At 44.5% G+C, this 25,989-nt stretch overlaps 1 protein-coding gene across 2 annotated transcripts in view; it reads right to left on the bottom strand.

The window, feature by feature from the left end:
* The window catches only part of CARD19 (caspase recruitment domain family member 19), a 50,988-nt gene that overhangs the window by 18,729 nt on the left and 6,270 nt on the right, over window positions 1-25,989 (bottom strand). Inside the window, exons 1-3 of one of the 2 annotated variants that reach the window (XM_073351575.2) lie at window positions 20,685-20,862; window positions 6,271-6,413; window positions 2,350-2,503 (exon numbers count right to left, since the gene is read on the bottom strand). In XM_073351575.2, the coding sequence (XP_073207676.1) occupies window positions 2,350-2,503; window positions 6,271-6,413; window positions 20,685-20,691 (304 nt within the window). In that variant the 5' untranslated portion in view covers window positions 20,692-20,862. Of the gene's footprint in view, window positions 1-2,349; window positions 2,504-6,270; window positions 6,414-20,684; window positions 20,863-25,989 lie in introns of those variants that run through there. The other variant, XM_073351574.2, reaches the window with a different exon arrangement.

Genomic DNA, 25,989 nt, shown 5'->3' with positions numbered 1-25,989 from the left:
AACAATAGGTTTCCTTTCTGCTGCTTTAGTTTAGAAAGGGACTGTGTTTTTAAGAAGGTTACTTTTCATGCGCTGTTAGTTCATGCATTAGTAATAAAAAGACACACCAGCTGTTTGGCACGTCACATTTTCACAAACATTAGCAAATTAATCCAGTCTGAGGATCAACCAGTTTAGCTATCTAACCTCTAATATACAAATACTTACAATGCTCTCAGAATACATCATTTATTTCCTTATTATGTGAGACTAAGGAAGTTGCAATCTATGACAATATAGTTATAGCATGTGTTTTAGCACAGAAATCTTAATGATACTACTCATGTCAATGACATAAGAGAGTCTGCTAAGGAATAGGGAATGTAATGCTGCTTTGTGCTTTGTGGTTGTACCACACAAGTGAGGCAAAAGCAGTCTTGGGACTGCTTTGAATATTATTCAATGTGCAAAATGCTGTCTCATTTATCCCACAGATGCAGGAACACCTCTATGCTTTACTTCACTCTACACGTCTAGTAGCCCCACTTGCTATTCTCACCCTTAATGTGTGAGGGTCCAATCCTGATACATCTACTCCCTGGAGTAGGCTCAGGGCACAATTTTCAGAAGGGCTTAAGTCCCATTTTCAAAGGGACTTGGGATCTTAAAAACTTAATATCTGATTTAAAAAATGAATGGGAATTAGGCTCCTAAGTCATTAATGTGCTTTTGAAAATTTTACCCTCCATGAATTCAGCAGGAGTATTTGGGTGAGCAAGGGCTGCAGAATCAAGCCCTTCCTAAGTGATGACTGTTGGCTGTCCTCTGCTCAGCCTGGAAGGGTAACTCTGCGCTTCTATTCCTGACTCCTTCAGCTAAAGCGACAGATTTCTTTGAGATACTAGTGTGTTTGATCCAAGCTTCCACACAGCCTCAGCAGGGATGGCTTCTGCGAGGCGCACATCAAATCAAAGGGCCGGACTTAATGCTGCTGTGATAATTACCAATGTGGACTTCTGATATAGAAATGGACCCAAATCAAAGCCCACATGCAAACACCCTCCAACTGTGAGGGAAGTTTGGGCTAACTTTGGAGTCTGCATATTATCCAGGAGATGGCCTGTGTGTGGTATGAAGAGGATGCTATCTCCAAATCAGTAGGGGTTTCTAGTTCAGTGTGTACAACAGCTGTACTGCACAAAGAGATGCTAGATGAAGGCAGGAGGCTCAGTGTTCTGAAACACAGTAACTATTTTCCAGGTCAATTGTTCTCCAAAAAATTATTTGTTACATATTAATTAAAGACAGATGTTCGGATTTTTGGCCTGGCCTGTTTTTGTCTTTACTCTGTCAATCTTAGGGGTTTGACCACATGACCAAAAACTCTGCTGGAATTTTACTGAAGAGCTACTCAAAACCACTCGGGGGTTGAATGGTGCAGCATAAGTGCTATTAGACAGTTTGTAGGGACTTTGTAACATGCAGCCCTTTTGCAGCTTCATTAACCTAATTGCAACAGCCCTTCCTCATGCTACTCAAATTGTTTCAATGTGCTGAATGTATTTCACTTCCTCTTTGAGCATTTTTTCTCTCTTCAATTTACTGGACAGGATGAGTCATACATGGCAAGCATTATTTTCCCAGCACAGTAAGCTGGACCTCATCTCTCTGCTTTTAGAAAAAGATCTGCTTTGCAGTATAAAAAATGGAAATAGCTAAGGCCTCAATCCTGCAAATACGTATGCATGTAATAAGGCCCATAGACTCAGTGTGACTACTCGTGCCTATGTGTTTGCAGGATCAGGGTCCAGGTAATTAACACTGTGGTTTGCCATTGCAAGTATTTGTGAAACAAGCGTGATCTAATATCTGATGTGTGTGGAGTTAATGAAGCACAGCTGGGTGATTTAAGAATTGAGTGGAAGCCAAGTCTCTGAGCGCCTTGATTTTGTTACTTTGTGTCACACACTTGTTATTTTAAAATATAGCTCTTTTATTTACTACAAGTCAGAATCAAGGCTTGAAAAATAAATAAATGGGCTATTAAACAAAATGCAAAAAAGGGAAAGAGGCAGTTATTAAAAGAAAGAAAGTTTGAATTAGGTTATTTTTCTGCATTTTACATGCTGGGCATAAATTGTATCATAAATACAGGGGCTGAGATTTCAAAGCTGGTAAAGAGATTTGGACATCCATTTCCAATCAAAATTAATGGTGCACTCAATCCACTAGGTGGCTTCTAAATCCTCCAGTCTGTAGAAAGTAACAATTGGAAAAAGAGCATTTAATTCCTCAAAATAAGCTGGGATGCCAGCAAAGGCAAATTTTGTGATACATTGACTCAGGGAAGCCACAAGTCTCCCAACTTACTCAGGATTTTTCTGCTTGGCAAGTCATTATACAGTTGTTCAGCATTGATCTGTAAAGCCCTGTAAAATTCTTGACAGTGTTTGTCTCCTTTCTTTTGTAGGTGGCTTATAAGATCTGACAACCGAATATGAAGCGATGCCTTTGGATTTCTGAACTGTACGAGAAAAAGCAGTCATTAGAACAAAGACTACAAAAGCAATGATACAGTGCTGAATTAGTTCCTACCCTACATTTACATTATGAAAGAGTGAAAATACAGAGTTATGTTTATTTTGCTAAAAGTATCTGTCAGTACATGAGCATTCTAGGATAGGAAACAAAAATAATGATTCAGACCTCAAATGTCAACATCCACAATTTGAACCAGCTGCTTAACTTAGTTTGATCAAACATTGTTTTAGCATCTGATCAACTGCAGTGTAGCCCACACAATAGGATGCTTATCATTTCCCCAGAGTTTGAGTTAGCAAGGAACCAATTTATTGTAAATACAGCACTAATAGAAATACTTTTGATGCCATTGGCTAATAAAAAGTTCTCTACTTCTAATTTAGTCTTATTAAAAATGCACATCTCAGAACTGGGACAAACATGTAAAGAGTTTTTCCACAGTTTTCTGGAGTTTGGCCAGGACATGTTCTAGCCATCATGATAGTACTAATGTGTCACTCTTTGTGTTCATCCTGTCTTCCTATCCATGTTGCTACAGAGGAAGAGATGGCCTTCTCCATGGTCTGACAAAGTGCTGAACAGTAGTAAACCTTCTAGTGAGAGTGAAAATGTTGCACCTAACCTTAGCTGAAATCATTTAGACATGAGTGCATTTGCAAAGTGTTCAAAAATTTATCTGGCAAATCAATATAAAAGCATTACACTTAGGATCAGTATGGTAGAGAGAGATAACATTACACTTAGGATTGATTTCTTATCTAGAGGAATGCCTTCGTATGCTCCTTACTCAGGCAAAATTCCCACTGAAGCCCTGGGAGGCCAGTAGTGTAAGGTGTGCAAGATGGAGCATAATATGTACAAGTTTTGGAAATGAAAAAGAGAACAAATGTACACAAGCTCAGGGGAAAGTGATCAGTTTCAGCATGAGAGTAAGAGTGGCATCCAGCTTTCATAACGTCAGGACTTAAATTTACTGTGAATCCTAAATGAATGAGCCTTTTTTTAACTGTTTACATCTCATATAATCTAAGTCAGGCCTCTTCCCCTAACTATGCAGATAGAATGGTTTGGATTCTGGTCTGGACAGACACCATCTTACACTGCAATAACTCCACTCATTTCAGTGGTGGCGGATGGAATTGAAACTGATGCCAAACAGGATCCAGTCTATTATTTTGAACTCTAAGGGTATATCTACACTACCCGCAGGATCAGCGGGCAGCGATCAATCCAGCAGGGATCGATTTATCGCCTCTAGTCTAGACGTGATAAATTGACCGCCGAGCACTCTCCCATCGACTCCTGTACTCCAGCTCGGCGAGAGGCACAGGCAGAATCAATGGGGGAGTGGTAGTAGTCGACTCACCGTAGTGAAGACACCGCGGTGAGTCGATCTAAGTACATCGACCTCAGCTACGTTATTCACATAGCTGAAGTTGCGTAACTTAGATCGATCCCCCCAGTGTAGACCAGGCCTAAAAGTCTGATTCACCATTGCCCTCTGCATCTTGCATACAGAGCAAGTACAAACTATTACCATTCTGATGTGCTGGCATTTTATACCCATGTTGCACTCGCTTTGTACTGGCATAAATAATTTTGTACCCCAAAGCAAGGACCACTTTGAAAAGGTTGGCTTTGCTGGCTTTACTGCCTCAGGCCTGATCTGTATTCCAATTTGCCCCAGTTTAACTAAGGGTGCATTTTTAAATCAGTTTTGTTAAACCCTGGTCTGGACATACTTAAATCAATTTAAACCTGGCTCATATTAATTTAGCACGGGGATTTGCTTTAAAAACACTCCTTTCATTAAATTGGTGCAACCTTGTAATAACGACAAGGTGATACCAGTCAGCTCTGTGTTCTTGGGGAATCAGGGCGCAGTATCCAGCCTGTCTGACTCATGAAACACACCCCCCATCCACACCAGCCTCTGCTTGAACCAAAACCAATCAGAGAAAAGACTTGCAGAGAGCAGTGAAGGGTGTTGGGAGACACACCTAGACCCCTCCTGACAAGGGTGACAAGAACAAAGGCAACTCCCCATGCCTCGTCTGCATGAAAGATGGGACAGGGAGGCATCTCCATTAGCATACAGAATGGAGAACAGAGCACTGCACTGAACTCTGGGACCAGAAAAGTAGGGAAGCACTGCATCATGGGGGATCCATGCTCCAGATGTTAATGAACCTACACCTGCACACACCCAGCTCAGCAGTTATCAGACCAATTCTAGTAATAAATCCTTGATTGATATCCAAAATACCGAAGCAGCCTAATTGCATTGTGAGCTCCCTGGTAAGAAACACCACCCATAGCCAAAAGTGATCAGCTCCTATTGTCTAGCCTAAAGAAAACCCTTGAGTCATCAGTTTACCCATAAACAAATCTAGTGTTCTCCCTTGGATCATTGTTGTTTCTCTACAAAAACCCCTACCTATGTTCAAGTAAATGTTCTGATGCATGGACCTAAACTCTGTATCAGTTCCACTGGGATTTCATCTTCTCCTGACTGATCGTGCTGGGGGCTCTGCCTGTCTCCAGCACTCGGGACCCTGAGCTACCACCATCACCTGGGAACCCCGACCAATTCAAGCTTTATGGAGTGGGTGAGATCCCTCTATCCCCCTCTCTCTCTGTTTTCTGTTCTACCTCAGGTTTTCTATATATGACTTTTGTAACCTTTAATAATGTAACTGTTATGTTGGTTTAGGCTCTCCTTGTGTAGTTATCACTATTATTCAATAACTAACTTTTATGGTTAAGCTGGTTGCCTCTCTCTCTCTCTCTCTGAACTTTACTCTTTTGTGTTTTAGCTTCCCCATTTACTCTGCAGCAACACTTCTTTTACCTCAGCTAAAGATCCCTGTAGTGCCCCCAAATCCTGTGGGGTTTGCTCATTCAGTGGGTTACTACCAGTACAATTGTGATGTGAAAGTGGGGATAGGGACGTGCTGAACCTGTGACGTACGAGGGTGGCAGCTTGAAAGTGCTGCTCGACCCAGATGACTGCATCCAGGGGCACATGAGGGTGGCAGCCTGGAAGTGCTGTTCAACCTAGCCCGCCCAGGCGTACTCTATTCCGGTGTCGTAGCTTTGGCACATAAGGGTGACAGCTTGAAAGTGCTGCTTGACGCAGCCCACTGAGTCCAGGGGCATATAAGGGGTCAGCTTGAAAGTGCTGATTGACCCAGTCCACTCAGATTTGCTCCGTTAGTGTGTGTGTGTGTGTGTGTGTGTGTTCATCCAGTTCTAGAGCTGGAGGAACCCAGCCCTGGGGGACCTAGGTCCTGCAGGATAGCTCCATTGGGAGGGGACTTGCAGAAGGGAGAAGTAGCGCTCCATATGAAAACACACGTGACACAAGCAGTACATCGATAGAATTACAGAACCCCACCCCCACAGAAGAGTAACCCTAATAAATGAGTGTACCCCAAAGTACCCCAGGGCAAACCTGGTAACAAAGGCCTCAGTTCCTCATGATCTCCATTTCCCAGATAATATTTTCCTACCACACAGAGATGTGGTAAGGAGAGATTCATTAATAGCTGTGAGGCTCTCAAATACTACAGTGATGAGTGCACATTTTGTAGATAGTAAGAAAGCAAAGGGGCAACCATTCAGAGGTTTTGGGATTTGTCTTCTAGGTTGGCATGGGCAGCTTCACCAGTTGGTGTCCTAACCTAGATGCAGGATAGCCAGAAAATAAAGCTACATCCAGAAATACTGCAGGTATATCCAGTCACTTACCTTTTCTGCTTCTTTATTGGTGAGAATTTGGGGATAAACTCTGTTTAGCTGAAGAATAATTTTATCAGCCAGGTGCTCACTCAGTCTGCCATTGCTCGTGAGAAAGTACATGTCCTGCCTCAGCCGATCACAGTAAGACTGATCTATGAACCAAAGAGTACACACAAAGAACCACTGTTATTTGACAGCAAAACTATCCGTAGGTTCCATAAATTGCCTCTTTCATGATGAAGGTAGCACATGTAAACCAACTTTGTTTCATAGTCCTAAAGTTTAAAGCCAGAAGGGACCACCAGATCATTTAGTCTGACCTCCTGCACATCACAGGCCACCAACCCACTCAGAACCTGCACATGAAACCCAACAGCTGAAAGTAGATGAAAATATCACAGACCACTGGAGACTAGATTATTATGTGCCACAGGCAGAGAACAGCAGGGACCAAGGTGCAGCCGTGTTCAAAGCTCCATAATGGCAGGGGAATTATTAATAGCATATCTAATTAATAGGAGTGCTTCCCAAACTTTTGCAAGCCAAGCCGGCTTTCAAGAAAATACAATGAATTGTTGCCTCCCTTCAACCTCACCATATGCTCCATATGTTGTCAAGGGACCATCCATCTGCAATTATACATCTTCTGCACCTCCTCCACCTCTTTCGCCTCAGCAAATCCTTTGCATTCATCCTCCCTCTCCTAGGGGAATGCACTTCATACTTTGGGAAATGCTGACCTAAGATATTTATATGCTACCAAGGCATTAATGGATGTATCAAATATCACCATTGCATTCACTTGTCAGAAAGATGTAACATTGCTGAAGGGATGGAGCAGAAAATACATTTCCTAACTTTTATAAATATTAAATCAAGTTGTAATTTTTTAAACTATTTTAAAAACTCATGATTTAATAAAAAATCTTCTTTTTCTCACAGTGATACCCACTATCACTTAGAATGGTAAAAGGGCACATCACTGAAATATGGCACATATATTATTCCCTTCTTCCCCGGCTGGAAATGCAGCCGTCCTGCTTAAGGCAACTGTACGCAATAGTTTAGGGCAGGAAAGGAAGACGTCTACCATAGCCAGTCAGAACTGCTGGGGGAATTTAGTTAGATTGAATGAAGAAATCCTGCAGTCCTGACTCTGTGCTGACACACAGACAAAGTTCCCATTGACTTACTGCCAGTTTTGTCTGAACAAGACTTGGCACAAGGTATATTCCCAAAACTGAAATACAGCCAGGGCATTAGGAATAAGATTTCTGCTAAAGTACAGGGAGTTCTTCATAGCTTTTATGTGACATATCAGGGTACAATCCAGACAAATGAGCAGCAGTGTCACACCCTGCCCTGCACCCTTTGGTGCCTCACTATGCTTTGCTGTAGTATCTTCCAATGGGCGACTCACCAGCGGCCTTCCAGCATGCAAGCCACACCCTGAGTGTTTGTGTGTCAGCCACACTTGGGTTACACTCTGGCTCTCACCAGCCTGGGTTATACCACGAGGTGACCCCAACACACCCCCAGTCTTAGAATTTGCTCCAGAAGTGTCCTGTACTTCCCAGCCCTCTCCTGGGCAGTACAAAATAATTTAAGTATGTTATTCCTTAAAAGGAATAATATGCATCTTTACACTTCATTTGGGAAAAGAGGAACTTCCAGTAGCAATAAATCCCTCCAATGAAAGTGCATAAAATACAGGCAGAAAATTAATAGAACTTCAAAATAAAATGTGTCATGTAAATTAAGTCCTTTGTAATCTTCAGCAAATTCAAGATTCCTGGTTTCCTGCATTGTTGTAGGCATCACTTCCAATTTTCCAGTAACTGCTTTCGCAGGAGCTTTCTCTTTAGAGCACAACATTCAACTAAAAATAGTTTGGATTGCTCTATGGCTATTTGTGTCCCAAATTTTCAAATACAGATCCATGCAGATTTCACAAATTATTGTTCCTTAGCTAGACATTGAAAGAGGTGTTTATTCAGAACCATATTTGAAGTAGATGGTAAAAATGCATGGTTCTATTACTGTCTTCTACATACTTAAGCGTTCGTTCTAGACATCAGATCTGACTAGTGTAGGAAAAGAAACATGTAGAATATCTCAGGGTACATAGGTATGATTAAACTATATGAACAGGTTTTGTTGGTATTTTGGGCTACTAGACAGTACGTGATCCTGCCTAGCCTCTGTGCTTCACTAGCTAGACATGGTGAACTAAATGATGACAGGACAGCCTGAGCACAGAACCTTCACGTGCTACTCTCAGTATAAATGCAGCCCCTGACATTTACGTATCAGAGGTTTAGTATTACATTTCCTTTTCTACAGCTGTGCAGCATTGAAAATGAACAGGAAAGGCTTCATTAAAACCTCCCAGAGTAACCATAATACAGTAAGAGGGGCAGTCACTCCTACTAAAATAAAAACATTGTCTATTGATATTGGAGAGGGCTTGCAATTTCATAGACACAACTGGATTTCAGTTAGACTGTTACTATTTATCCATTATAGTAAATACTTTTACAAACCCTGTATCTTTTCCATGTGTTTCTAATTCTTACTTTCCAAATTACGTGCTTAAACAGTGTGTATTGAGCTCTTAGGACCAACTGATACCCTGACTCAAATGCCATGAAACTCCCTTTTGTTTCAAAGCAGCTTCATGGTACGTGAGTCAGAGCAGAAATTGGACTTTCCCCTCTTCATACCTTAAGACCAGCTCAGCCTAATGCATGCCAGGCTCAATCTGAATCAGAGAGGCATTGGCAGTGTGGGTGTAGAAATGCTGACTCTCCATGCAAATATCCCAGCCCTACACAGATGACTCAGAATCTAAGAGATTTCATCACAGCATGCAGGACGACTTCGGGTGAGACAGCCATGTTCCCTGCTCTGCCTATGTGGACACAAAACTCTGTCCCCCTCCTATCCAACCAGACAATTGATTACAGACTATGAGTTGAAGCCTGAGTGTCACACCTTGCATGAGTTCTTCCATAGCAGACCATAATACAGGAATTAAAACAGGGGAGTTATAAACACCTGAACAATTAGGGCACCTCAAGACTCAGGTAAATTTACATGAATGCAAGTGCTAAAAGCACCACCAGGAACTGCTAGAACAAATGTGCAAGGCCAAATAAAAATGTAAGAGGTGAAAACACCAACTGACTTTCCCCTCCATTTTTTTTTTTTTTTTTGCTGCCCTCCTAGTTTTTCCTATCTGCCATACAGACAACATTCCACAGTGCATTAACAGCAGCTACACTGGTCAAAGTGAGGTTACATCAACTGAAGTTTACATTTAAGTTAAGAGCACATTCTGCGCAGACTGGAATGCTCCCTGCAACCACAGCCCTTGACAGCTATATGGTCACCAAGAAATCACCACCCCTCCTCGGGAGCTTTATGCTGACATTTGAAAATCCCGCATTTCGTGAAGAGTGGATTATATTGTCTGGTGTAAGCACCTAGGTTCTCAGGGGTGGCTCTGCTTTCTTCCTCTCTATGCCAAAGCCGGCAGGAGAGAAGGTTTCAGACAGTGATTCTAGTTTCCCTTGTCTGAGAGTTCAGGCCTCCCACTGGATACTGCTGAATTGTTCCTCCCAGGGATTAAGTTGTTCCCTGGCTCAAAGACAGTTACTTATGAGGAACAATTATTTTGTTTTTTGCCTGTGGAATGTACCCAATAGCTTCAGAATTTGGATTTGGGTAAATAGCCAAAATATCTTAAAGGGATTCTTGTCAATTAATAGAGATAGTAGCGAGGGACTATCAGATAGCACACCTGAGCCCTTCATGGGTTCTTCTCTCCCCTGTTGCTGGGTGAAAGGTCCACACAAACCACAGGACGAAATGTTTCCACTCAGGTCCCCACTATTCCATGGCTGCAGAATCCATTGTGCTTCAGCAACTCAATTTACTTCTTTTATTTTTAAATTATGGGCTGGATCTTGGGGTCTTGCTGAGGAGCATTAAATGTAAATCTGGAGGGTACATATGCACACTTTAAGGTGGCTTTCAGCAACAGTGTGATACACTGCTCCTGAGGCTGCCTTGTAAATGTCTGATTCTGCAGTCTCCTCTAATCTCGCCAATAGCCCCAGTGGGTTCTGGTAACCCCACCCCCTTTTCTCTAAAGCAATGGCTCTCAACCTTTTCAGATGACTGTACCCCTTTCAGGAGTCTGATTTATCTTGCATACCCCCAAGTTTGACATAACTTAAAAACTACTTGCTTACACAATCAGACATAAAAAAACAAAAGTGTCACAGCACATTATTACTGAAAAATTGCTTACTTTCTCATTTTTACTATATGATTATAAAATAAATCAATTGGAATATAAAAATTGTACTTACATTTCAGTGTATAGTATATAGAGCAGTATAAACAAGTCATTATATGAAATTTTAGTTGATACTGACTTTGCTAGTGCTGTTTCTGTAGCCTGTTGTAAAACTAGGCACATATCTAGGTGAGTTGATGTACCCTCCGGAAGACCTCTGCTACCCCCAGGTGTATGTGTACCCCTGGCTGAGACTCATTATGCCAGCCACAAGAAAAGGGCTAGTGGAGCCATTGTAGTGGCTTCTAAATGCCACCTATATTCTATACGCATGGCTAGCTAACCTGGCTTTATTCTGGAAAACTGGCACAAAGCAAACCTAAGGCACTCTGGTGTGAAAATCATCCATTTTTTAACGGCAGTCATGGGACCTCAGTTATTTATTTTAAATCTAAGCCCATGTGCAATGTGCAAATGAAGTTTTAAAATCATAAGAGGTTGAGAATCATAGAATCATAGATCTGGAAGGGACCTCGAGAGGTCATCTAGTCCAGTCCCCTGCACTCAAGGCAGGACTAAGTATTATCTACATAGACCATCTCTGACAGGTGTTTGTCCAACCTGCTCTTAAAGATCCTCAATGACGGAGATTCCACAACCTCCCTTGGCAATTTATTCCAGTGCTTAACCATTCTGACAGTTAGGAATTTTTTCCTAATGTCCAACCTACACCGCCCTTGCTGCAATTTAAGCCCATTGCTTCTTGTCCTATCCTCAGAGGTTAAGAAGAACAATTTTTCTCCCTTCTCCTTGTAACAACCTTTTATGTACTTGAAAACTATTATCATGTCCCCTTTCAGTCTTCTCCTCTCCAGACTAAACAAACCCAATTTCTTCAATCTTCCCTCATAGGTCATGTTTTCTAGATCTTCAATCATTTTTGTTGCTTTTCTCTGAACTTTCGCCAATTTGTCCAATTTCTCAATTTGAGAATCCTGATTTAAACTCCTTGGAGCAGAGACTTTCTATCTTGTGCAAACCTATTATCAACATTCTAATAATGCATAAAAAATAAAATAAAAAGGAGTGCACACATGCAGGAGAAAGATTATTGATCTATTTTCAAGCAATAGAAATTGGGATTTGTTCTGCATTTCTAACTTGCATGACATTACATCAAAGAAGCAGCAACTACCATGAGAGAAATTCAAAACATTTATGTTGGTGTATGCAAAGATTTCTTTTTAAAAAAACAGGCATTATCTTGATATTAGAAGGATTTATCTCTCTGTCCCTTAATCCTTGCCTAAAAAGTTCAGAAATTAGGCCAGCAGCACAACGAGATTGCGGATTTAGGTTACAGCACCATCTTGGCACTGCCCCAGTTATTTTAATAGACTAATTACAACACACTTTCATCACTTATTGTGTGAAGGCTTCTGTGGTTTGAACAGAATACTCATTAAATTACAGAGACAGAGAGAAAGATTATCCCTTTTTTATTACAGGTTATGGACCAGATCCTGTAAAACCTTTATTCATCTGAATAGCCCTACTGAAATCAATGGAACTACTTGAGTGAATAAAAATGTGGGCATTGAACCCTATATTTGTGCATTTCCTGTGCATTAAAACAATTCTGCAACAAGCTAGATTTTGAATATATCCTTACTAACTTTCTACCCGCTGTGCTATGTTACAGTAGTGTCCTGAGACTCTGATCAGGATTAGCGCCCCATTGCGCCAGGTGCTGTATCGCGTGGAGGGATGGCAAAGTACTACAATTCCATGCCTCCACATAGGAAAGACAATCAGCAGACCAGGGAAAGATAGTATTTAATTTTGAAATAATAGTTTCCTGTCACCGCAGTTAAACAATTACATTTTCCTCAATGTGACAGGGTGGCTTGCCCCTGGGGCTGGAAAGCCTGGGGCCAAGCCAATCCTGAGAACAGAATGAGTCCCATCTGAGGAGAATCAGACAATTTCCTATAAAGAATAGAAGATGGCTGCAGTGAGACTACAGCGAATGAGAGAGGCTCCTGCAGGGAAGACTCTGAGACGAGGGGAATTGCTTCAGCTAGGAAGGGCTGGTAGTAGTCCGCTAAGGCAGGAGGATAGACTTTTGTGTTTAGTTTTGAACTTTAAGCTATTAAAAAAACCCAACCCACCCAGACTCCAAGAAGGGCTGTGACTGGAAGAGAGACTCTGTGGATTTTGTTTAATGAGCCCTGAAGAAAGGGAAAACAGAATGACGGCCCTGCAGAATCAGCCTTGCTTGCATAGGAGCACGGTGAGGCGGACACTCATCACATTGCACAACTGCTCTTCCTCTACCAACATTAACCTAATTGATTTTTAATCCAGCCCTAGCTTCATTCAGTCATGGAACTGCCGTATGGAGACTGTAAACATGGAACTAGTGAACTGAAGTCAGCCCCATTCTGGATTTACCACCATACTGGGCTATGAAGACAGATGTAGAAGATGGCTCTTAGACTAGCTGCTATTTCAGTGGCTGAGAGGAAGTTTAAACAAAGACCAATCATTTTCTTATTTATAGGAAATGGAAGCATTTATAAAGGAGCTGGAGAGGAGAATCAGGAATTGTCATTAGTAGTTAGAAGCAACAGACACGTAAACAAAGCCTAATAATTACATGTTGACTCATACACAGTGCATATTCAGCAAACTTCAGATGTGCCCTGACACTTTCCCCCCTCTGCCTAAATCCTGAAAGGTCACAGGAACATACTGGATGCAGGTCAAGTTTACATTTCGAGCTGGCACCTGGCCTCAGACAGAGAACAAAAAGGAAGAAAAGTATGTTTCCAAAATATAATCAAGACTTATATCAGAGAGAAATGTGCTATCATCAGTTATTTGTTGCCACTAGATCCTCAGATATGGAACAAAATACATAATTCAATGTTATAAATGCTCCAAGAAGCAAGGGATGGTGACAAAGCAACATGCTCATCATTTTTAGCTTTCAGGCAGAACATCATTTCCATTATAACCTTCCATAAAATGACACATATCTCTTCTTCTTATAAAACAGGCAATTATGTTTTTGACAATAGCAGCTGAATGACTAGGTCATTATAGTAACTACTGGTGTTTGAAAATGGGTATGATATATTCTGTTCTTGGAGGCAACAAGGCATAGTCAGTCCTCGACCAGACGCTGCAAACAATACAGGCTGCTAGACTGTCCTCTTCCATAAGTCTGCAGGAAAAGGGTCACAGTGGGGAAGGGGAGAATTTCAAAGTTCCCCTCCCAAATGTCTCACCCAAATTGTTCTGTTAGGGGAGCAGGGTTTGCTCACTCCATGACCAACAGGAGTTTTTGGCCCCAGAACATGAAGATCTGAGGGGGTTGGCAAGGAATCAGGGCTACATGCCCTGGCACTAGGGAAGTTCCCTTCCCCCACTGTTTGCAATATTTCAAGATGTTGAGAACCTCCTTTGAGATGCCAGCACCTCCAATTCACACTAAAGTCACTGGCATCTGAGAAGCTGAGGGGGGTCTGCCCACATAGTTCTTTCTGCAGGATTGGGTCCTTAAAACGTAAGCTTTCTGGGGCAGGAACTATTTTTTTGTAACTTGTTTGTACAATGCTTAGTTCAATGGGGTCCTGATCCTTAATTGGTGTCATCCGACCAGCAAAATACAAATAACAAGAAGAACAAGACTAAGGCCATGTCTACACTTACCAGTAGATTGCACTGCTGCGCTTTAGCATGTCTGGTGAAGAAATGCTAAGTTGATGGGAGAGCACTCTCCCATTGACTTGTGTACTCCACGTCCCTGAGAAGCATAAGGGAATTCGGCGGGAGAGCATCTCCCATTGACACAGTGCAGTGTAGACACTGAGGTAAGTGGATCTAACTACTTCGACTTCAGTTACATTATTCACATAGCTGAAGTTGTGTAACTTAGATCAATTTACCGCAGTAGTGTAGACCAGGCCATAATATCAAACTACAATGGTCACCATAAACACCTTTATAATTTGTCCTTTTGCCTAATTAACTTCACTGTGATAGTCCCCATACTTATAGTAGAGGATATACTGGTATAGTGCACGCATGGTTGTATATAGTAGCATGGTAACAGGATAGGGCATGCCATATGTCACGGACATAGGGTGAGCTGTGCTGTAGAACCCATTATTCCCTCTTGAGGGCACCCCTCTGGGGACTGGTTTTGCTATCCTCACCCCGCTCTGAGTGGAATCACGCAGTCCTACCACCCTTAGACCAGGTCTCAGGGCAGCAGCCCACCAGTTTACCAGCTGTGTTAACAAGGCAGGCCCAACTGTGATTGGCACCTTTTCCTCTGGGAGCCTCTGACCAGCAGCTGATTAAAGCAACTCAAAAACAGCTTCTTCAAAACAAATGATTATTTAGTTGCCCAAAGGAAGAAGAGGGAAAGGATAAAACAACAAAAGGCATATATGTCTGGGTCTTACCCAGCCTTTATTCTTTCTTTGCAAGTTCTAGGTAAGTTCCATCCAGCCCATATCCCCTACTCCTGGCTTGGGAGAGACCAACAGCCCTGCAGCATTCTCCGTGTCTCTGTCAAAGATCCATCTTAACCTGCGGCTACCTGCTTCCTCTCTAGGCCAGGCTCTTTAACTATTTAGTAACCCCTTTGATCCTAGGCTCAGAGCTGGGAAGAATAAACCTGGATAGGCTGGTTGGATCCAGGCAATTAATTTCCCAATTAATAGCTCCCGCATTGTTTCCCTAAGGACCCTTGGTATTCACTCTGGCGATAACTTATATTTGTCACTGTTTCATTTCCTGCTTGTTTCCCCCGTCAGCCTCCTTTGATTTAGCGCCATGAAGACAGGTAGACTAGTATCAAGAAGGTACACTGAGCTGCATAAGTTATCCATAAAAAAATTAAAAAATTAAAGGTATCTCCCTTATTCTCCACACCATAATAACATTAATAATACACAGATACCAATTCTCCAGGTTGTAATGGTGGCCACTGTACCAAAGGATTCTCCAAAACACTTGTTGCAGATCTCCAATTATTACTCTAAAAAGGTGGTTGGCACTTTTCATAATCCTGTTAGAGTGAAATTGACAGAGTTGGAAATTGAAGGCACATGATAGGTACACGGCAATGCAAGGTCCCCACCAACGTGCCTTAGGACGAAGCTGGAGGAACCCTCTTTAGGGATGAAAGGTTAGTTTTCTCTGCTCCTTCAGTTCTCGGCCTCTCTGCTCAGATTTCCAAAAAAGGCCTGCTTCTTATTTTCCTTTCTTTTCTTAAATAGACATGTGTCCACAGAGAACTGGTCTAAGATTATCAAATCACATCTGTCACTGAACAGCTGGCAGATGATAATGATTTTGGTCTCTACTCATCTGTGCTGGATTCAAAGTGATGACCTAGACGTGAAAGGCTCCATATTGCACTGCCAGTCCCCTAAGTCATGCAGTGCCTAGTGCTCATGGAAAGTTTCTAGTGCTAATACACTATACAGGCAAGTGCTTGCACTCAGAAAAATGTTCTGCAGCAAAATTAGTAACCCATCTTTACTTTAAACAACAGCTAACATATTAAATTCATCTGGGAAAGCACAAAAAATAACAAAGCATTTGATCACTGAATGTGGTGTCAATTGTCTCACGCTTGTGGTCAGTTCTCTAACCTTCACATGAAGATCACAACAAATATTTTCCTCTATACCGTAACCAGGAAGTGTTTGTACTGTATGTACTGAAGTAGAATCTTGATGCATAGAGGACTCCGGTTAGATATAATTTACACAAATGTTTTTGGAAGGGCTGGATAGATATTGGGTATATTATACTGGTGATATATATTATTTTCATTAAAATGTTAAAAGATCACAGTATTGTGCTCTCAATAGACGAAGCTATGAAATTTAATATGTAGCAGCAACAGACTTGCTGGTGTCTTCTGTCCGTATACATTACAGTACCCAATGATGTAAATGAGCAAAGACATAGAAACCAACCCTCTCTCCATCAGAATTGTGTGCAGATCCCAACCCTGAATACACTTATTCATATACCTAAATGTAAGCACATACCTAGCCATTGACTTCAGTGGAGCTATGCACATGCTTAGCTTTAAACAGGTGCCTAGCTACCTGCAGAATTGGAGCCTTAGAATGGGATCCATGCTCGCATGTTTGATTGCAGGGTTTCATTGTGTTGTACTGTTCAGAATTGGAACAAGATTTTGGAAATGGATTTTAGGACTGAATAAAGCTTTTCCAAATAGTATTCAATAGACCTTTTCCAAATATTTTGAGTGATACAGTACTACTACTTACAAACTCCACATAAATATTGGCTCTCTATATCAAAAATGCATGACTCAATGGGTAAAGCATGACTCACATCATAATTAGTCCCCATCTTTACAGCTTCAGCACTTACGGTGGCCTGGCTGTTTTGAAAATGCAGTTGCTAAGAGCTTCAAAGTTGTTATGATATCAGATCAGAAGTGAATAGCTCTAGTAAATGAATGAAAACCTTCCACTGACCCGTGAAATTAAAATATCAGACTTGTAACCCAAGTAACTCTGCTGTGCACAAATTGATGGCAATTACTCTCACCATAATTATCTTGAAGTTAAAAATCTCTCATTATGCAGAGTCGTTAAGAAACCTGCCCTGCTGTTGTTTTACATGCAAAACTTCCGTCTTCACTACTAGGGATTATTCATGTGGAAGAGCTGCAGGATTAAGTCGTAAATTAACTTTAGGATTAAAAAAGTAAAACTAAATAAAAAAATCCAGGAGCCCAGTGTCTTAAATTCTTTTTTCTTCTCAACATTTTTCATAGCTCCAAGTACACTGATCAAGCTGAAAGTCATCAGCGCTTTGAAATTTGATTCTCAACATCACAGTCATGTAAAATGTACCATCCAAGGCTAAATGCTAAATAAGAAAGCAGGAATTAAATGCCTCCTGCCTGGAGCTCCCATTGCCTTCAATGGGAATCATAGAATCATAGAATATCAGGGTTGGAAGGGACCCCTGAAGGTCATCTAGTCCAACACCCTGCTCGAAGCAGGACCAATTCCCAGTTAAATCATCCCAGCCAGGGCTTTGTCAAGCCTGACCTTAAAAACCTCCAAGGAAGGAGATTCTACCACCTCCCTAGGTAACGCATTCCAGTGTTTCACCACCCTCTTAGTGAAAAAGTTTTTCCTAATATCCAATCTAAACCTCCCCCACTGCAACTTGAGACCATTACTCCTCGTTCTGTCATCTGCTACCATTGAGAACAGTCTAGATCCATCCTCTTTGGAACCCCCTTTCAGGTAGTTGAAAGCAGCTATCAAATCCCCCCTCATTCTTCTCTTCTGCAGGCTAAACAATCCCAGCTCCCTCAGCCTCTCCTCATAAGTCATGTGTTCTAGACCCCTAATCATTTTTGTTGCCCTTCGCTGGACTCTCTCCAATTTATCCACATCCTTCTTGTAGTGTGGGGCCCAAAACTGGACACAGTACTCCAGATGAGGCCTCACCAATGTCGAATAGAGGGGAACGATCACGTCCCTCGATCTGCTCGCTATGCCCCTACTTATACATCCCAAAATGCCATTGGCCTTCTTGGCAACAAGGGCACACTGCTGACTCATATCCAGCTTCTCGTCCACTGTCACCCCTAGGTCCTTTTCCGCAGAACTGCTGCCTAGCCATTCGGTCCCTAGTCTGTAGCTGTGCATTGGGTTCTTCCGTCCTAAGTGCAGGACCCTGCACTTATCCTTATTGAACCTCATCAGATTTCTTTTGGCCCAATCCTCCAATTTGTCTAGGTCCTTCTGTATCCTATCCCTCCCCTCCAGCGTATCTACCACTCCTCCCAGTTTAGTATCATCTGCAAATTTGCTGAGAGTGCAATCCACACCATCCTCCAGATCATTTATGAAGATATTGAACAAAACCGGCCCCAGGACCGACCCTTGGGGCACTCCACTTGATACCGGCTGCTAACTAGACATGGAGCCATTGATCACTACCCGTTGAGCCCAACAATCTAGCCAGCTTTCTACCCACCTTATAGTGCATAAGATTCATTCATGGACAGCCTACAGGATTAGGCCCACAGCCAACTATGAAAGAGAGATGATCTCTCATACATACACACATCGGCCACCTCAGGCTATTTAAATAGATGCTTTTTGTGTTTGTTTAGAAACAAACAAATCATTACTCCCAAATTCAAGACATGAGCCAGCAGTTCATATTCACCTGGTGGTAATTGTAATAGATCTGATTATTATGCTCTGCATTTATAAAGGGCCCATTGCTGTGGCAACTAGAGCACTTCTCCACAGGAGTTAAAAGCAAGCCCACATGGGTAGACGCAGACGTCAAGTTACTGCAATGTTTGCCAGGAAGAAAGAAAACTAAAAACTAAACAAAATCTCAAACCCAAATCAGCCTATTTTGCCCCACAGCTCTTGAAACCAGCCAGCTAGTTCATTTTATTCACCCTCTGCATTTTATTAGAGGTGGATGTGAACTTGAGAACCACTGTGTGGAGACGTGAGGGACCATCTTTTTGTTCTGTGTTTGCACAGCACCGAATGCAATGGGCCTTTGTCCATGACCGGGGCTCCTAATTTGAGCTCAGAACTTGCAAGATGAGGATAAGTGGACAGTTACTGCCCGACGTGAACTATTGATCCTGTGTCAACCGGGGGGGGACATGGTATTTACTACTGTAAATCAGCTAAGTACATATAACCCAAGTGCAAAGATATGCCAAAGGGTATATTATTAACTGGAGTTAAGGTTTATGGCCGAAAATTATTGCACTGCAAGTTAACAGCACAACTGGGTTTTCACCGTAGAGCTACGTACACAGACACAGCTCTAGGTTACCACACAATGTGCTGTGTGACCATTAGCATGGTGTGGAGGCCAGTGAAGTCTCCTGGCTGTCAGGCTGCAGACTGTCCTGGATTCCATTAAAATAGGCCTGGTTTGCCAGTCATTACATTGCTGCGATACACAAGCTGAAGGTTGCCATAGGGAAGCTCTCAGCCCCACAGTACATTTTTAAGGGCTATCTGAAGAAAAAAAAGGACTGAGTTTTGAACTGTAGAAATGCAAGGGGTTGTTTCCTCTTGAAGGGGAGAATTTCTGCTTCCAAAAGTCAATGCTGTGCTTACAAGCCAAGTTTTCCAAACAAGTACTGATCAGGACACAGCATTGCCCAGACAGAGCAGGAACTATTTCCAAAAGACTGGCTTGCTCGCCGTTGCTGAGGCCTTACAAACTCATTGCAGAGAATGCTCCTAAATGCCTCCAGCTGCTGCCCCACCTTCCATTCCCAGCTCCGTGCGCCCCCTGCAGCCAGAGTCACCCACAGCCACCGGACGCGCTCTGGGCGCCCTCTCCAGCCACCCCAGCTCCGCGCGCCCCCTGCAGCCAGAGTCACCCACAGCCACCGGCCACCCCAGCTCCGCGCGCCCCCTGCAGCCAGAGTCACCCACAACCACCGGCCGCGCTCTGGGCGCTTTCTCCAGCCACCCCAGCTCCACGCGCCCTCTCCAGCCACCCCAGCTCCGCGCGCCCCCTGCAGCCAGAGTCACCCACAGCCACCAGACGCGCTCTGGGCGCTTTCTCCAGCCACCCCAGCTCCGCGCGCCCCCTGCAGCCAGAGTCACCCACAGCCACCGGATGCGCTCTGGGCACTTTCTCCAGCCACCCCAGCTCCACGCGCCCTCTCCAGCCACCCCAGCTCCGCGCGCCCCCTGCAGCCAGAGTCACCCACAGCCACCGGACGCGCTCTGGGCGCCCTCTCCAGCCACCCCAGCTCCGCGCGCCCCCTGCAGCCAGAGTCACCCACAACCACCGGCCGCGCTCTGGGCGCTTTCTCCAGCCACCCCAGCTCCACGCGCCCTCTCCAGCCACCCCAGCTCCGCGCGCCCCCTGCAGCCAGAGTCACCCACAGCCACCGGACGCGCTCTGGGCGCTTTCTCCAGCCAATCTCCTGCCTGCCGGAGCTGCCGCCCCCTACGAGAGGCGCTGCGAGCCTAGCCAGAGCGCCTGCCCCCTCCCACGCCGTCCCCAGCAGTTGCCCGTTTGGAGGCGAAGGGCGCTCGCTGACCTGGCATGATGGCGGTAGCTTGGGGATCCCGACCGGGGGCAGTGTGTGGAGACTTCCTCGTTTTGCAGCCGCAGCAGCCAGTCCCTCCCCTCCGTACGCTCACGGGCCCGTCCTCCTCCGACTGGCAGGCGGCGGCTGCAGGGAGCCCCAGCTGCTGGGGCTCTGGTTACAGCCTAATGCCTCCCTCCACCAGTCTCTCCAACATCATCCACCCGCCCAGCTGCACGTCAAAAGAAGCCGCCGCCCGCCCGGCTCTCAGCAGTGAAGGTGGCCCAAGGCTTCCTTCTCCTCGCTCCCTCCCCGGGACGGGCAGATGTCGTCTGCAGGCTGCATGTCGGGTGGTGATGGGACCTGTTAACTCCTGGAACAAGGCACCGACTCGGATGACCCAGAAAGAATCACGCCTGGAGAATAAATGAGCTCTGGGGTTCTGAGCCTTGGCTCCTAGCTACAGGGGCTCAGCAGCAGCCCCGGCCTTGGCACGGAACTGGCCTCCTTTAGACATTCCTTTTCTTGGTCCTTAACCCCGTCTGTAGTATGGGAAAGCAACAGGAGGAGCAAGGCAAGTGGATGGTTATTTCAGTACAAAGCAAGCACCTTCCAAAGACAGCAAGGGAAGCCAGCTCTTCAGTGCCCAAGAAGGGGGGAGTGTGTGTGAAAAGGGGCCACTGGGGGTACACAGAGGTCACATATGCAAGAGAGCAGTGCCGTCAGTTGGTGGGCAGGGAAGCAGTCTTTCATGCACACTAGGCATTTACTAGAAATGGGCTCAAGCCATAACATACCATCCAGATTTCCAAAGTGCCCCGATGGGTGGATTTTCTATTTAGTTTGTGCACAACACTAGCACGTATTAGCCGTGGGGGCTCAGAGCTGCCCTGCGGTGGGAGTGTGTGTGGAGTGGGACCAGTCACACCAAATAGCACTTACTTGAGTAGTCCTGCTGAAGTCAATGGGACTATGGGCTTGCTACCAGTCTAAATAGAGATTACAGAGTAAGGTCCCAGATCAGATGACCAGCAAAGTGCATGGAGCACCTTGTGCCGTGCATCCCTTTGCCCTAGCAAGATCCCTGTGACAAAGAAACGGCTCCCTATTTCTCATCAGTCAGGACAGGATTTGGTGATGTTCTAGTGTGACCCAGGGACCTCTTAGAGTACGTCTAAACAGCAATTAAACACCCCGCGAATGGCCCAGGTTAGCTGACTCAGCTCAGGCTTGTTGAGCTCAAGTTGCAGGGCTGTAAAATTACAGTGCAGATACTCAGACTCAAGCTGGAGCCTGAGCTCTGAGATCCTGCAACCGGGGAGGCTCCTGGAATCTGGCCTCGAGGCTCCAGCCTGAGCCCAAACGTCTACACTGCAATTTTTAGCCCCATGTGGCCAAGTCAGCTGACTCAGGCCAGCTGTGGCCATGCCATGGGTCTTTTATTCCAGTGTAGACATACCTGTAGTGCCAGCAGGCATGTCATGTATGGATAATATGAAGGCGTTATGTATCTACACTGAAACTTAAGTTCTTAAGGTTTGTGAGTTGCAGTCAGTCACCAGAAGTAGATAAGTTTCTTTCAGGCAGAAGATGTTTGTCTATTGGTCAGTCTACATATAAACTGAGTATTGTACACTTCTCAATGAATGCCCATTTACAATCTGAGCAAAACGATAAACAAGTGATAGCAAACTCTCCAGGGGAGATTCTAGACAGGAAAACACAAGCAGCAGCAGTTATCCTGTTTGCAAGTGAAAACAATGGATTTGTGGACTATTACTATAGGGACAGAGACAAACTCTGCATCTTTCCACGGAGGAGGCAAGAAGACAGAGTGACTCACCCTATGAACAGAAGTTCACAGCCATGCCTGGCTGTAGTATGCTGGAAGAATTTGGGGTGAGCTTTTGTTCTACATGACATGACAATGGCTTGGTAGTTAGGATTAGGCTCTAGTGTAGCGTTTTTCAAAGTTCAGGTCGCAACCCAGCACTGGGTCATGGCGTGGAAGGCACCGGGTCGCTCTGGTCAGCATCACCGACCAGGCCATTAAAAGTCCCGTCGGCAGTCCTGCCCAGCTAAGGCAGGCTAGCGCCTACCCGTTCTGACACCACTCTGCGCCCTAGAAGCAGGCAGCAGTGGGTCCAGCTTCTAGGCAGGGAGGCCATGGGGCTCCACACGCTGTCCCCACCCCGAGCACCGGCTGTGCACTCCCATTGTCCGGTTCCCGGCCAATGGGAGCTGTGGGGGTGGTGCCTGTGGGCGAGAGCCGCTTGCGCACCTCCACCTAGGAGCTGGACCTGCTGCTGGTTGCTTCAGATGCAGCGTGGTCCGAGGTGCCAGGACAGGCAGGAAGCCTGCCTCTGCATCCCTGCTGCACCACTGACCGGGAGCCACTGGAGGTAAGCCCACGCCCCAATACCCTGCCCCAGCCCTGAGCCCCCCTCTCAAACCTGAGCCCCTTCCTGCACCCCAAAGCCCTCATCCCCAGCCCCACCCCAGAACCTGGACCCCCTCATGCACCCCCAACCCTCTGCTCCAGCCCTGAGCCCCTCCAACTCAGAGCCCCTCCTGCACCCCAAACCCATCATCCACAGCCCCACCCCAGAGCCTTCACCCCCAGCCCAGAGCCCTGACCCCCCTCCTACACCCCAACCTCCTGTCCAGAGCCCCCTCCCACACCCCAACCCCCTCATCCCCAGCTCCGTTGGGTCGCGGGCATCAACAATTTTCTTCAACTGGGTCCCCAGAAAAAAAGTTTGAAAACTACTGCTCTAGTGTGCATGTTCTGATTTTAATTTCTTATGTAACCCTTTGTTTCCAATATTTCTGCTTGCTATTAATTGACTCTGTGCTTCATTAAATAAACGTTCGCTTGCTTTCTCTAGAAACACATCTAAATGATGCATGTGAAGTGGAGCTGTGGTGTATCGTTCCTCTGGGAATTCTGGGAGCGTCCCGTGAATCAGGGGCTGGGGACACCAGGGAGACACTCGGGGGGTTGGAGTGTGCCTGTTGTTAACCTGTAAAGAGACAGCGGGGCCTGCGGAGGCCTGGAAGGGCTTGGGTTGCCAGAGGCTGGTGGGCAATGAAAATGATTAGGGGTATGGAACAGCTTCCATACGAAGAGAGATTAAAATGACTGGGATTGTTCACCTTAGAAAGGATGATTAAGAGACGATAGAGATTTATAGCATCATGAACGGTGTGCAGAAAGACAGGTTTCAGAGTAACAGCCGTGTTAGTCTGTATTTGCAAAAAGAATTTATTTGAGCATGAGCTTTCGTGAGCTACAGCACGAAAGCTCATGCTCAAATAAATTGGTTAGTCTCTAAGGTGCCACAAGTACTCCTTTTCTTCTTTCGGTGTGCAGAAAGTGAATAGGAAATGTAATGTACCATTTCACATAACGTAAGAATTAGGGAGTCATCTGATGAAATTAATAGGAGGCAGGTTTAAAACAAACATAAGGAAATACTTCTTCTCACAACACACAGTCAACCTGTTGAATTCACTGCCCTGGGATGTTGTGAGGGTCAAAAGTATAAATAGGTTCAAAAAAGAACCTCATGCTCCTGTCATAAACCTCTGACTGCCAGAAGCTAGGACTGGATGACAAGGGATGGATCACTTGAAATTGCCCTGTTCTGTTCATTCCCTCGGAAGCATTTGGCATCAGCCACTGTCAGAGACAGGATACTGGACTAGATAGACCGTTGGTCTGGCCTAATATGGCCATTTTTATGTTCTTATGAGTCAGAGACCTCAGTGGTGGCAGCAGGAGTTCTGGTTAATTTTTGTCAGGTCTGACCTCTGGGAGGTAGAGGAAGAGTTTATTATACAGACCAAGGTAAATGATGGAGTGTGCCAGGGATGGAGAGACATTGGAGCACATATTTCTCTAGTCAGGAAAGATGTGCTTAAGGAGGCTGATATACTCCCAGGGGAAGAGGTAAAACTCCTACCCTTGAGGCAGTTTAAAACCATAGCGCTTTTAGCCCGCATTGAGTTAGAGTGGGAAGGTTTAAGGGGTACTTTGAATGGGGTAGGTCTTAAGAACTTACCAGCTGATATGTTGGTTGGAAATGACATCGTATCACTGCCCAAAGCTGTTAGCATTGTGACTTGTAGCCAAAAGAGGTGTGTCTCTGAGTTCCTAGAGGTAAACTCTGAGGTGGGAGAGGCAGCAAGGGGGTGGGAGAAGAAACCTGTGCTCTTATCAGCAGAAAGTAGCAATGTGGCTGTAGGGCAGGGAGAGGTGGAGTCATCCCCTTTACTTGAAGCAGCCCTCAGTGCAAGGAAAAGCCAAAGGTAGTGTGCTGCGGAGCAAAGTGCAGATCGGTCTTTGGAAAGCATAAGGGGGCCCACCCATGGCAACACCCCAGAGAATGAGCTCAAGGGGAGATTCTTTACAGACATAGGAAAGATGTATAGACCTATGTCTGTAAAGAATCTCCCCTTGAGGAAGCCCCAGTGAACAAAAACAGAAGTCAGGGGGATCCCTACAAAGAATTGATTGTAGTAAATCAAAAATTTTAAAAATCTAATGTTTTTACAGTTTTTTCTGCTTGTTTACATTTTGCATTTCACTCTGTATCGCCAATGAAACTGTACAAAGGCTTAAAAGGTTCCCTTTTTTATCTTTGATTCCTATAATAAACACCACACCTGCCAGCAGGGTGGAGGATTAAATGGATTCTGCTGACTCTCTGAGGCAGATGATTTATTCACAGAAAGTCACCTAAACCACTGGTTTTCAACCTCTGGTCTGTGGATCCCTGGGGGTCCGCAGACTATGTCTAAGGCAGGGATTCTCACAACAAAAATTTTTCGTGGCCTCAGAGTGTGGCCACCAACTCTTGATGGTGGCCACTCTGATAATTTTTCCTAAAATACTGAATGAACTTTAGGAAAAACAAATAAGTATGTACATATACAGGTCCAAATTAGTCTAATTTATTTATGTAGGGTTTTTTGCAGATCTAATAATAAAAATAATGTACAGTTGTCTGTATTCTTTACTGGATCTAGACAGAATAGAAACAAAAATAAGCTGTAGCTCACGAAAGCTTATGCTCAAATAAATTTGTTGGTCTCTAAGGTGCCACAAGTACTCCTTTTCTTTTTGCGAATACAGACTAACACGGCTGCTACTCTGAAACAAATAAGGTGCTTTGCATGTTCTTGTCTTTTGTTGTTGTTTTGTTTTTTTGGTTGCTTTTTTATGACTTGCTAGCTAGTAAGTCTGCTTCTGTGAAAAGCGATATTTGTATGTTTGCTAATACCACTTTTCACATCAGCAGACTTGATAGCTAGA

The sequence above is a fragment of the Lepidochelys kempii genome, chromosome 7 (genome assembly GCF_965140285.1).
Source record: "Lepidochelys kempii isolate rLepKem1 chromosome 7, rLepKem1.hap1, whole genome shotgun sequence".
In the NCBI taxonomy this organism is placed as follows: domain Eukaryota; kingdom Metazoa; phylum Chordata; order Testudines; family Cheloniidae; genus Lepidochelys; species Lepidochelys kempii.
The sequence above is the reverse complement of the archived record's forward strand: the minus strand, read 5'-3'. Positions and strand labels throughout refer to the sequence as shown.